General features: G+C 34.2%; 1 protein-coding gene across 4 annotated transcripts in view; it reads right to left on the bottom strand.

Moving 5' to 3' along the window:
• The window catches only part of Taf1 (TATA-box binding protein associated factor 1), a 726,438-nt gene that overhangs the window by 317,051 nt on the left and 394,795 nt on the right, over positions 1–14,592 (bottom strand). For all 4 annotated transcript variants that reach the window (XM_081728611.1, XM_081728610.1, XM_081728612.1 and 1 more), the window contains 2 exons: positions 6,036–6,166; positions 442–663 (listed from right to left, as the gene is read on the bottom strand). In XM_081728611.1, coding sequence (XP_081584737.1) covers positions 442–663; positions 6,036–6,166 — 353 coding nt within the window. The remainder of the gene's footprint in view (positions 1–441; positions 664–6,035; positions 6,167–14,592) is intronic.

Below are 14,592 nucleotides of genomic sequence, written 5' to 3'. Positions count from 1 at the left end.
ATTAAAATATATATATATATATAGTGATCTGGGAATATATTAAAAGAAGGAATATTGAATCAATGTTTGCAACTTTTAGTTTTTCTATACGAATTAACATAAAAAACTTATCAACTGCAATTTTGAAATTCACTTTATTTAATTACTCATCAGTTTGTATTTTGGAATAACAGGCACTAGAAATGATTAACTTTTGGTCTGTAATTTATAATGTGATTTCGAAATTACTCATTTGTAAGAAAGAGGGAATAATATTAGATATATCTATCTATTTATAAATTTCACTGCTAAACTTTCTTGATTTTATCCGAGATAAAAATGTTAACAAAATACAAGAGACAAACTAAAAAATTGACAGGAAAAAAATTACATAGGAAAAAAATTAGCAAACTATGTGGATAACTACCAAGGTATATATATATATATATAGTAAAGATTTACCTGTGGTTTATTTGGTACTCGAACATAAGAAAATCCTTCCCCACATCCTGTGGGATCTGCAGGGCCCGTTAGTTGTAATAAGCATTTACCTTTCATAGCCTGAATATACGCTCGTGTTGTGTTCCATGGTGCTACTTTAACTTCGTCGTCCATTTTCAACTGTATCTCTTCATCATCGTCTTCCTGAGGTGCAAATAAGAATTTCTCCCCGTATCCAGCATCCTAAATAAGAAAGAAAAGTTGTGGTGAATTCGATTTTGTAACAGTTTACAATGAGACAAAACACTTAAATCAACTGTGTGAATGTGAAGGTTGTGAACTTCTTATTTTCATCATTCGTTTGCTCATGCTTGTTGAATCCTATCGTGACCAGTTTGAAGCACCTTCATCTGTCTCTACTTCTCATTCTCAGAAAAGAGCAAGACAACTTTTGTTTAGAGTCAAGCTAACTTCTGAACGTTTTCTGATTTTATATAGAATGTAGCTTCACATGTAGCCTTGGTACGAGCCTAGATGAGCGAGAGTAAGCAGATAAATAGCGCAGAAAAGGGCATTTGGGGGTCTGCATCACGATAATGAAGGACTAGTTATTCACTGTTTCTGCATTTCTCTTACGTATTATCATCATCAATTATAAAATTGGCACGTAATTATTATCAATAACTTATAGAATGCACACTACAGTATTACACATATTAATTTCCTTTCTGTCAACCGTCAATAAGATTAATATGATAGGTTTGTCATCGTTTCAATTAAAACATCATATGCAGCTTGGTTGTTTTGTGAGACAACTACTCAATTCCATCACGATGCGCATTTTTATTCTTATATTCCAATATATGTATTCTTATATTCCAGTGTGTTCGGAAGCTTACCCGTGCACATAAATGTATAAGTAGGTTCGGTGTCTACCTTATTTTCGTTCTTTTTTATGTATTTTTGTAATTTTATTTATTCTTTTCATGTATTACTATCTTTGTAAGTTATCTACAGCAGGGAGAAATTAGTTATATAATTTATTTATGCTCGCGAGGGCCTACTTCGGTGGTGTATTTGCTGTGGCAGCTCTTTATTTCTTGAATTGTGCCGAAACCAAGCCTTATTAGAGAATTGTGTGATCAAACACGCGACCTACCAATCTCATTACAGAAGATGGATAATCTGATCATCGGCATCAGTATGAATTACATTGAGTTGTCATGTTTCTCTTTATTATTTTCACTCGTTTCAATTGTTCATGAACATTTCGTTGCCCTCAGCAATACACTTTACATGAAGATTAATATAGTGTAGTGAATAGTCTTATACACCTAATATTATTGTAATATTATAAAACTAATAATAATCCTGTGTAAATTTTTTTTTAGCAAACAGAAATAGACTTAATGAAAGTTGATACTTTACTTTCTTATTACTAGACTGATTGATTGATTGGTTGAGGTTTAATAGGGATTATTACTAGTAGAAATTTATTCTTTTCTGTAGTATTTAAAATAGTATAAGTGCATATTTTTCATCATGTAAAGAGAAACTAATCATTTTATGGCAGTGCTTTTATCCATGCAAAGATTGGACGGGATTCGATTTTACCGCCCCTTTCAGTAGCGCGGCTATATGAGACGTGGATCTACTGCGAGATCGGAACCACAAGACCTCCCACGGGGAATCAAACTTCGGGTTATCCATGAGAGAGTTTATCGCTGCCATTAGGAAGCCAGTAATGACCTAAATTTAAGTGCATGGTGAAATGAAATAAATAGTGAAAATGTATCTTAAAGCAAATAAAATCGAAAAACTGCGCGAAGAATTACCATACACATTAGAAAGCAAGACCACACAGTTCAGTGAGTTCTGCTAATGTCCCTGCAGAATTACTTGGACAAGTCAATGATGCAGAAAGTAACTCGGTCCGAAGAAATGAAGAAATTAAAGAAATAATGAATGAGCTGTCATTGGATGTTATGTGCGTGGAACTTGTGTGTCAAACTATGAGAGAAATTTTGCTCGTAACGCTCACTGGGAAACACATGAAATGCAGTCCATATAATACGGTTGTAAATGAAATTATATGAAGTCTTTTAACGCCCCACGATTATGCCCATTAGGCTAAGGGAGATGATATAACACGGCTGTGATAAGACAATAGTTTAAATAGAAGTATAAAATGACATAGAACAATGTGTTTCCAAGTTTTAGATGGGAATTTTAAGGACTATACGGGAAAGTACAAGTACAATACAAAAGTAGTATGCACGCTCTCTAAATAGTGTACACATAAGAAAAAACTAAGAGTAAAACAATCAATAACAGGAATAATTTTGTTTATTATTTTAGTTTCATTCTTTTGAGTATTCTTTTAATAAAACAGTTTAGCTCCAGTCATCGAAATTGGGTCTCTGGATATCTTTTCCAAATTCGATCCCATACACATTCCTATTCTAAGCACGACAATTTTAGTAGCTTCTGAAATGATATGTACATGAGCTCTGAATAGCCTTATGAAAGCCATTCATACCCATACTTCCCACGAATTACTAGTAAGAAACTTATTGAGATTATATTTTGCACTCGTATAAGATTATAAGTATTATTCAACACCTTTTCAAATTGCAGGGCTGTTTATAACTCTATCTTATAGCAACAGACTTCCACGGTCCCCACATCAATATCGCTTCAACATTTTAGCGATGGGTTTATTACGCCATATTCTTTAACAGTTCTCTCCTATCCACCACGTTGGTTCTTTGAAACAGCAACATGATACAGACACTGTTGATGTAGTATGATTACTTCTGTAAATTTTTATTTTTGCTAGAGGGTACGAACTATATTTGACTGCAACCAAAATGGTTATCCTAATGAAATGGATAATTTATATTTGTTTAACAGCAGCAACTTTAATATTTGTATTTAAAAATATATATATATATATATATATATATATATATATATATATATATATATATATATATATATATATATATTTTACCCTAGATCATCAACTCGAATTAATTTTTCTTATTTTGAAATTGATCTCTTATTAACTACAACAATTACTTTAAATATGATAAGTATTATTTCCTGATCAGTAATTACAAGAATTTTTCTCATACTTTCGTTTTCACGGCAATACAACGAATGAAACCAAGGACTTCTGTCATAAGCCAATTAGGTATACTAATTAATCATATCTGCTTTCCATCCAAAAGGCATTGCAAGTTAAGTTTATCTATAGAGTAAAAATGTTACACTCAGTTTTGACCTGAAGTAATTACAATTTTACTCAAATATAGTTTAGTTTAGTCTTAGTTTTATTGTATATACATATTGCAGCTTAATGATCTGTGACATTATATAATACAAAAGTAGTGTTACAATATTCTTGTTCCATTATCTCTATACTACGTATTTTTCTTCATATTCTATTCTACTTATCCTTTGTACATATACATTTTTTTTCTTTCGTACAAGACATTTAATTTTTATATTCTATTATGACCAGGGTAAATGGTGACTGTTGTTTATCATGAGCGCCTTTTTTCTTTTCTGTAGCATCATCTGAATTTCTTTTGCCAGCTTAAGGTGTTCTTTTATTTCTTTTATTGCTGGTATAGTTTAGTCTTGAGCGTCATTGTACTCCTCGCATTTAAACAAAAGGTACCACTCGTTTTCCACACCGTCGGAAAACACATACCTCCTTTTTCCATCCTCACTCTTTTTCGCCTCCTACTTATATGCATCTTCCTTCTGCCTGAGCTCGAAAGGTTGGTATATGCTTCCCTCCTCCATTCCATTTTACATTCAGTATATATTTCTAATGATAGCTTTGTTTTACATTCATTTAGAAGTAAGTCTGTAGATGTTTCCATCACCGTATTTTTAATAATATAAAGTGCATACTAATGTCTGTTCTTTATGCTAATTCTTGTGAAGCAAAATCGTCAAATACATTGTTAATACATGTTAACAAGTGAGGATCAGTCCTTTCCTTCTCTTGAGCACTGATGCATTCCTGTTGAAAGGATTTGATCCTATTACTTAAATTTATCCAATAATTAAGTGTTTGTATTTTCGTAGACATCCCGGTTGGCAACGTATCTGTTTCTACGTCCCGCATAGTTCGGAGCCACTTGGGATACTCCTAGAATCTCTTTAGTAAATTTTTTATTCAATTTATTTACTGTATTTTCTACGCAATTAGCCCCCTAATCTTTACTTCCATATGCTAATATCGGATGAGTCATTGAATTGAACATCTCCATGGTCATATTAATAGATAATGTCTCTTCCTTATAAAAGTATGCCTTCTTTGCTATAAACAGCCTTTTTTAACTTCTGTACTACTTGTTTCTGATGTGCTTATTTACTCTTAAACGTTATTGTGACCACGAGGAATTTCAAAGGGTAAACCGATTCAATTCCTTTACTGTCATATGTCTAAAATTCTTTTCTGCTCAGGTTGTGTCCGTTTTTCGTTTCGCTAACATTTACTTTGAGCCGCTATCATATGTAGTATTCGTGAAGCCTACGGAGTGTCCTTTGTATCCTTATAGGAGCTCTCGCAAAGATAGTTAATTCGTCTGCATCTAGCTAGGTACAGGTTTTCCTTTAATATGTGGTGGATGCATTTTAATGCCATTAAGAGAAAACTCTACATCATTTAAAAATACATTAAAAAGATGACAACTGACAACCTTGTTTTAAACCACTATGAGATTGTACGGGTTTTGTTCTTTCTTTCTTTTCTTTTTTTTTTTTTTTCTTTCTTTACTTTTAAACACAAAACTCAATCCTTTCGTATATTTCCTTAATTCTTTCTATCATTGACCGGGACGGGCCCTGCATATGAAGTCTGTGACGTATCGCGTTTCTACTTATCTCAAGTGGCTTCTGAAAACTGAAAAAACATTCAAATATTTTCCCTCTTTTCTTGGCTCGTTCTATATCTACAATGGTTTGTATCAACAATATCGCAAAATGCGGAAAATGTTTTGCGATAACTTGCATGTGCCTTACATAATTTTGTGTTAATTTTAGCCCATTTCTGTATGCATTGGATTAAATTTTTCGTTTAAATTTTGCTAATAATAACAATAACTGGAAGTAGAGTAAGGCCAAAGTAGTTGTTATCGCTTTTAATGTGACCCTTCTTCTTGTATATAGAATACATAACACCAATATCCCAAGTAGATGGTAGTTGTGTTTCATTCATGAAATTATTATACCACCTTGTCATCGTAGTAAGTTTTCGTAATCTGCTGAATAATTGTAAAATTCTCTGTGAGTTGCATCTATACCTACTGTTTTGTTGAATGCGATGGATTTGATTGCCACTTTTAGTTTTTAATGCGTAATTTTACACTCAAAATTGTCGTTCTTTACGATCGTGTAAGAGGTTGAACTTGTACTCGTGCTTTCCCAACCATCCTTTACTCATAATAAATTACTAAAATCTTTCCACTTCCCTCTGCTTATTTTCCTATCGTTGTATTATACACCACGCCTCTCTATGGTAATATAATAGAAAAAAAGCACCCTTATATTGCCTTATCGAATATTTTTTATAAATTCTGCTCAGGAAAAATACTCACTTTCAGCCTTTGTTCCGCAGCTATCATACTGAAGTAAGCACAGCACTGTTCCGGAGAGATTATGGCTCGAATTTCTTCTTCAGTTGGTAAACGGAACTCTGGCTTTATCACCCACCAATTCGAATCCATACCTAAAATTCAAGAAAAACAAAACTTCTATCAATTTAGAAAAATGTAGGTAAATTCTATCAATTCACTATAGAGAAGCAAATTGAATCTTGTAAAGGCTTCACATTTTTTCACGTAAGTTAAATAAAAATTTAACCCTATTTATCCTGTAAACGATAATGAATATTTACTGATATATATATTTATGTATCTTTATAACAGAAGCAGTATAATTTAATCTTTTCTTTTAAAAAGCTTAAGAAAAAAAATGAGGTGATGTATCTGCAATTTCAGTAACAATTTTCACACAGTAATAGTCAACGTGTGAGAATGTATCAAATAATTCCCCAAGACCCACCTTGAGCTGTATTATTATAGTGGACAATTGGTGTTAGAAGACCCTTATATTCTTTAAACTAACAGAAATTAAATTAAAAAAACATAAATTGAATATCAACAGAAATGAATAACAATGAAGGCGGAAACTTTTTGACGTACTCTGCAATATCACCAGATAAACCGTATTGAACACCCAACTTAAAGTTACAATTTTTGAAATTTCACTACATTTGACTGTTACAAATTTTAAATCTACATGATGCTCAATGAAATGAAATGTTTTAGTCTAACATTACATGGTTGTGCCCTAAAGCTAAAGGAGATGGATGATTAATGGAAGTGAATGATAGTGAAATTAATTTTTGTACTCTCCTACCGATAATTTAACCCGGGACCACGTGAGCTAAAGGCACATGCGCTAACCACCAGACCAACAGGGAGGGTTCCCTACATAATGTTAAACAAAAGCTTAAAATACTACATACATTAATTATTCAGTGTTACAAACTACAGGTGATACATAGTCAGAAATATTCCGAATTTGGAGGTCCCTAAAACAGTAATATCGTAAATAGGATAAAGTAACTTAGTGTGGAATGCTGTGATCATGATATTACCCATTTCGAATTAATAGAAACAAAATTACAAAATATAGAATATCTGACTTCTTAAAGAGCCTCTAATTTGGAAAAAGTTCCTACATAACTATCACACCTAACGGTTCATATGGTTTCCAACAGAAAAAAAAAAAAAAAAAAAAAAATATAATAATAATAATAATAATAATAATAATAATAATAATAATAATAATAATAATAATAATGCCATTTACAGTAATTCCATACCCCAAATCGTTGCAGAGATATGATAAAAATTGGTACAGTTTGCAATACTGATTAACATTATGCAGAAGTTAAAACTTGTAAGTACGATTACCAAAAATTATTGTTACAATGTTACAGAAACAAAGGAAAGCGAAACTCATTTTAAACATTTTAAACAAATACATTATTTTAAACAATATTGCAACCTGTAACCATGTATTCAATATCTTCGGAGATGATGGACATATCGAATTTGCAATTTCCCTTGTTCGCAGCCTAGGGCTTATGAATAATATTCGTGCAAAAGTTTAAAGCCTTACTTCAAAACTTCAAGAGAAGTGGTAAACACACACACACACACACACTAAAGTTAAACTCCTTTTCCCTATGAGGTACTGAATCTCCGAAAACTCCCTCTTACACATAGCCTAGGATAAAATGATAATATTGTACAAAAATCCATTTTAGCCTGCCCGCAAACTACAGACACATAAAGAAAGTTCGAACGTTTTCTTTAGAAAACAAATTATTAAAATTCAAGTTTTAGAAGTCTTCACAGACTAGAACTATTTAAGAGTATTTAAAAAAAAAAAATTGATTTCCTGTCCCCAATTGTTTCTTAAATATAACAAGAAAAAAAAAATATTCAATTCCCCGTCATCCTTTTCAGGAAATGCATGTCACAAAATTCCATCTTATCCATTGTATAGGATGCACGGGGAAAATTTGAACAAGGAATTTCTACTCCTTCGGTGATTTCGTAAATTTGATCCACTCACATCTTGTTCGGGCTGGTCGCCCTTCCTTGAAGATCTTCTTTAAATAGTTTTTTTTTCCTCCAGCAGAGGGCTCCGGGGTTTACTTTTGTCAACCTTCGGAATTTCCTTCTTTTCGGGAGGCCAAGTATATGCTTGAAAAGGAGCCGTTAGTTGTTGTTTTTGTGTGTGCGCGTCTCTATGATGTGAGCGTGCGGTCCTCAAGTGAGAGAGAGACGCGACAAGTGTTTTTTTTTCTTTGTGAGTGTTTTTACATCTTTGGAGTGAAAAATTATCTATCAAAAAACATTAAGAAACTTGCGAACAATTCAAAATTGAGAATAGCAGACAATAGAGCATATCGTTTTACATATTCAACTTGTATTCTTTCTTTAGCTGTATAATTTTGCTCCTATTATTAATGAAAGCTTTAAAATGACAAACTGTTGTTTGGTGAGAAGCTATTACACATCTAGCACATGTATTTTCATTCTTTCTACACAGCATTTTAATTGTGCACCGAACAAATTTACAAACAACGAAAATCTATTTTTCGTACAGAGTATCTTCATTGCGTGACAGTGTGACAGATATAATTAGGGGGAAAAAGGAATTATACAAATTTTTCAACTAACTATGAAGTTTTTGTGATTTCCTCATCTATACACCTCTTCTTCTTTAGCGAAGCTGTTCTACGGATAGCATTTGACTTTTTCAACAAAGTAAAGCGAGATTTCTGCTCTGCATCATGTGCAAGCTGGTTTGCTTCAGTCTTCAGAGCTTCAGTTGTTTTTATCAATTCCCTTTGCTTTCTCTGCAATTGCTGTATATTTTCACTTATCTCTTTCCTCTTGCTCTGCACTTGACTTTCTCTTTAAACAGTCCTTATTTTCTCCAGCTCTGCCACATAGTGCTGCCTTGCATGGAAGGCATGATGCAGCATTTCTTTCGTGCTGTTGATTGAAGTAAGGTCTTTATGGGAAATGTTATCATACACCAAAGAGGATGATACTGGTACAAAGCACAGTTTCTGGTGGATAGTGCTAGTGAAGACAGCATCCAAGAATGGATTGACAGACTAGTGGACAAAAGAAGAAGAGAGTTTTCCCAGTCAACCACCCTGTTGGTAGAAAAAAAGCCCACCGACCACCCACACATGCAGCATGACGACAAATTATTGTTTAGCACAAAAACAAGAATAGCAATCAATTAAAATTTTCATTATAATTATGAAAAATCTGACATTCAATATTTCTGTAAATTTCAAGGACAGAAATGCATTTTCAAGGACATTTCCAGGATGTTTCCAGGACAAAATCAATTTTTAAGGACATTTCCAGGTTTCCCAGAATTTCCAGGACGAGTGGGAGCCCTGTTTACGTTTCCACGTTCAACAGTTCCAATTAGAAACCGAATTTACAAAAAATACCTCATCCCTGTGTAGTAAAAATGGTAAAGTAGAGCAAACAATAATTTCTCATTTGAAACTCAAATCCCAACAATGGATTTCATTTCCAATCTATCATTCTGTTGAAATTGGAAGTAGTGGAATTAAGCACTTCTGGTTCAAGACTGAATGAATAAAACTCATAATGGTAAGAGGCAACGAAGTATGCTTTTAATATACAATGAACATCCCAAGAAAAGGTTTCGTCTCCATCTTCATTATTTTAGTGAAACCGAAAATGCAGACTTCCAGTTTCGGTTACATATTGAATTCCTCAGAGAATAAGTATCGTTAAATAAAGCTATAAATCATTTCTTAATACGAAATCAAGGTCACAAAAACATATTTAATTGCCGATGGCATGTCTGCAGAAACCAAAAAGAGGAATCTTAAAAACTTTTAGTTCCGGTATTGGATGTCTTCCAGCAAAATGGGATAGAAGAGAAATAATTTTGCAATGTGGATTCCGAGGGCTAAGAATAAACTTAATCTCTTTCCTATCTTCCTCTTTTAACGAAGTGACAAATTTATCTAATGCGTGTTTTTAATATTAAAATCATACAAATGTAAACGGTGAAACGTAACGAGAAATGTTGTATATATACAAATTCAGTTCCAAGAATGGGTTCTATCTCCCTCTTTCCAAACTCTATTGAAACCAAAAGCGACAGGTTTGAACTTCTGATTCGAATACTGATTCCTATAAAGCGAGATTACAAGTAACATATTGCAATTTTTTAAAACGCAAATGAAAAGTCCCGAGAATACGGTCTACTTTAACGTACTATTATGACCTTTATCGAAACCACACAGAACAGGTTTAAAAACTTCCGGTTAGAGTATTAAATCTGTAAAGAAATGACTAGAAGAGATATCAAGAAATGTGTTTTGATATGGATTCAGCCTTCGAAGAACAGGTTTCATCTCCGAAACTGTGCCTCTAGTGAAAAGAAAACTAGCGTACTACTAAGTTTCAATATTGGATCCTTACTGTTTAGAAGTCTATAAAGTCGTGGCCAATCTAAGCTTGCAGTGACGTAAGCATTGATCCACTTACAATCAGAAGGAAAGGTTGTATTCATGCGCGCGTTTAGGAGAGTTCTGTACAGCTGACAGTCAGTGTGTGAAGCGTAATGTTGCAAAATTTCCGGAAATTTTGAATCTGTTGGTAAAAAAAAAAAAAAAGTTTTTTCCTGTTTCTTTCCGGAAAAATAACAAAAAATCTTCGTATTAGGTTAATTTTACTAGTAATCAGTGGCGGCGATAACGGCCCCGCAGTTCCCGCGGTGCGGGGGGAAGGGCCGAGCTCAAGGGGCCCCCATAAGAGGCTGAGGGACAACCTAGGATGTTATGCATCATGTTGTATGTTGTTTTGGCAATATTTGTTTGTCTTTCTTCTGGGGTCGTATATGGATTAGGGAAAGTCGTCTTCGTTCATCCTCTTCTCTCTCCTCAGGGGCTTACTGGCCAAACCGTTACTTGCGGCTGAGGGATGTATTTGTGAGGTCATTGAACTGCTGGAGTTTATTCCAGGATCTCGGACACTCGGAACACTTTCACTTTGGTCAGGAGGAAGTGGGTAGTACTTTCTTGTAGTTTTTTTTTTTTTTTTTTTTTTTTTTTTTTTTTTTTTTTTTTTTTTAACGTTCATATTCAGTGCATTGTTCCGGTGTATATTTGGTACCGTCTATGGATAGTTTATCGTATTATCACGTGTGAAATCTGACAAGGGTTGAGATGGGGTCAGAAGAGAACATCTGATACCGTACTGTCAATAAGTTATAATTGTTCAAGTTCGTGGATCTACTGCCGAGACTTCAATCATTCACTATATTTTTTCTCTCTCTCTCTCACTTGTCGCTACCAGTCGAGTAGGGGCCTGCGTGGAAACCCTGCACGAAGATTTTTTTTTCAGCGCCGTCCTTCGTTCAAACGCGTACTCTTGTGTTTGAGTGAAGTCGATAGATTCCGCAGTGGTCAGTGTTTGGACTTTCAAAAAGTGGACAATTGTTATATCCCCAGGGTTCTTTTACTTTTGTTTATAAAAGGAATTGAATTTTACACATACAATGTCTGACAAGCGTAAATATTTAAGCGGGGCTAAGAAACGCAAAATTCAACAGGAAAAGGAAGCTGCTAATAAAAGATTAAAGAAAATAGATACAATTTTCTTGCCAGCAACGAAAACTTCGACGCATACTGGTAATGAAAATGCAGGGAGTAGTGTTAGTTTCCAACGAAAACCTAGGGATATTTCAATTTTGGATAATAATAATGGTGTCGTAAGGGCCTGTGAATGTGATACTAGTGTAAGTAGTGCTCAAGGTACTTCCCAACGAGAAACATGGAATTTTTCAATTTCGGAGAATAATAAAGACGTTGCAAAGGCCAGTGAATGTGATCCTAGTGCAAGTAGTGCCCAAGCTAGTTTCCAACAAGAAACAGAGGGATTTTCCTTTTCACACAATAATAGTGCTGCAAAGGCCAGGGAATGTGATTCTAGTGTATGCACTGCTACAGTTTCAGATATTTCCAAACCCTTTCCTAGTGACAGAGGCCTTTACAAAGAAGCGCTTACCACAGAGGCAAAAAGAGCTATTCTCGCATCTACACCGTGTCGACCCAAAGCTCCCTTCCCGCGAGATCCGCAAACAGATCCTTTAGTGAAAAGTATCCTTTATTAAAACTAAAAGCGGTCAAAAAGTAGAAAGATTTTGGTTGTGTAATTCACTTATTTTAGATGTTGTTTATTGTGAACCCTATTGGCTTTTCAAAGAATCTTGCAGTGAGCGTTCATGGCAAAATGGCGTTATTCGGGATTGGAAAGGGATCAGTAAGAAAATTAAGGTGCATGAAAAAAGCAAATCTCATTTGCAAGCATGTGTTACGTACACTGTACGGAAGAAAAATGGCACAGCAGAAGATCAAATGAATGAAGAACGGCGAAAATGGAGAGTCATACTAACATGTATTGTTGATGTTGTTGAACTTTAGCTATGTGCTCGTTGCCCTTTCGAGGCCATAGGGAGGACAGTCAATTAATTGATCCCGGAAGTGGAAATTTTCTCAATATAATTGATTTGCTTTCAAGATAATATTCGTTACTAAGATCGCACGTAACAAACAAGGAAACACGAATTAAGTATTTACATCATGATATTCAGAATCAGATCATAGAACTACTTTCAAATTCTGTTCTGAACGCGTTAACAACAGAAATAAATTTGGCCCTGTTCTTTTCCTTGATTGTAGATACTACACAAGATATTTCTAAAAAGGATCAACTCTATTCTTTTCATTCGCTATGTTGTGTTTGATAATTCACCTGAAGGTCTGAAGCTTCAAATAAAGGAATCTTCTCTAGGATTTTGGGAAATAATATCACAAACTAGTGAGTCATTTCAAAAAAAAAAAAAAAAATAATTAGGAATTCTTGAGGAAAATGGAATAGACATTAATAAGTGCAGAGGTCAAGGTTACGATGGCGCAGCGAATATGAGTGGTAAATATAGTGGTGTTCAAACGAGAATAAAGAAGAAAGTTTCTACTGCAGAATTTGTGCATTGTGCTGCTTATAATTTAAACCTTGTTCTTAACGATTCTGTGTCAAATGTTAATAAGGTGAAACAATTCTACGATATTCTTCAAGAAATGTATATTTTTTTCAGTGAAAGCTTACCTCGATGGCAAGAGCTGAACAAAACATTAGCTGAGAACGGTCAAATTTGTATCACACTGAAGGAATTGTGTCCAACAAGATGGCCATCTCGCTATGATTATCTTTTAGCCATACGAAATAACTATCAATCCGTAATGAAATGTTTGACCAACGTACTATTGCGGAGCTTCAAAGGTCCAGAAAAACAGCAAGCAATGACTGAAAAAAAAAAAAACAGCTGGACAACTTTCAGTTCATTTTATTGCTTACATTACAAAGTAAAGATCTGGAAAATATCAACATCACATCCAAGATGCTGCAAAGCGACAATGCTGACCTTGAAACAGCTCGTATTCTTCTGGGCCGAGCAATTGCCAATCTCATTTCCCTGTGAGATAATTTTTCGGGATTTCTGGATGAAGCTAAAGAACTTCCCAGGTCGTGGCGTGTAGATTCTAATATAAAGGGAAAGCGTCCCGGAAAAGTTAAAACATTTTTTGATGAAGTGACAAGTGAACTTCCTATTTCGGATCCGTTGAAGACATTCCAAATATCTGTTTTCAACGTTGTACTTGACATTGTGATTTGCCAAATTAAAAGCAGGTTCAGGGGTTTGAGTAAGATACTTGAACACTTTTCATTTTCGACACCAAAGTGCTTAAAAGGACTTACCAATGAAGAAATTTCAGATAAAACTTGTCTATTTGTTGACAAATACAAGAATGACATTTCGGGAAACCTATTAGAACAAGTGTTAGCCTTCCGTTGTTTATTTTCTGAGGAGATAGCTCAAAGGAAAACAATTCGAGGCATAGCGATATTACTAATTAAAGAAAACAGTTGTCTTGTAAGTAGTTTACCGGACTTGACAACAGCCTTACAACTTTACCTCACACTCCCTGTCACAACTGCTACAGCAGAAAGAAGTTTCTCAAAACTAAAACTGATCAAGAATTATTTACGGAACACAATGGCACAACAAAGATTACGTTCACTGGCCATTTTGAGTACTGAACATGATCAAACAAAAAGGATCAACTTGGAAGTAATTGTGGATCAGTTCTTACTCTTGAAAAAGCGACGATTTTCTGAATAAACTCACTTCTGTATATAATGCGTGATAATTGATAGGGGACAGACAAGTATCTGGACTTGTCATTAACCTCTTGTGTAAGTGAATATTGTGAAATGTAGAACATTTCAATTACTGAGAACCACTTTATCCTCGCATGTAAGTGTTAAGTGAAGATTGTGAAGTGTAGTGAACACTTTTTTTTTTTTTTTATTTATTGAGAACCAAAACACTCTTTTCGTTTTCTTATGGTACGTTTTATGAAGCTGGTGCAATCTAATAGTGGTACAAGAGGAGTGTCGCAAATGGTGTTTCAGATAAACTACGCGGAGTTAACGTAAGTACAAATTAGTC

This window comes from Thermobia domestica, chromosome 10 (assembly GCF_964235325.1).
Source record: "Thermobia domestica chromosome 10, izTheDome1.hap1.1, whole genome shotgun sequence".
Classification (NCBI taxonomy): Eukaryota; Metazoa; Arthropoda; class Insecta; order Zygentoma; family Lepismatidae; genus Thermobia; species Thermobia domestica.
The sequence above is the reverse complement of the archived record's forward strand: the minus strand, read 5'-3'. Positions and strand labels throughout refer to the sequence as shown.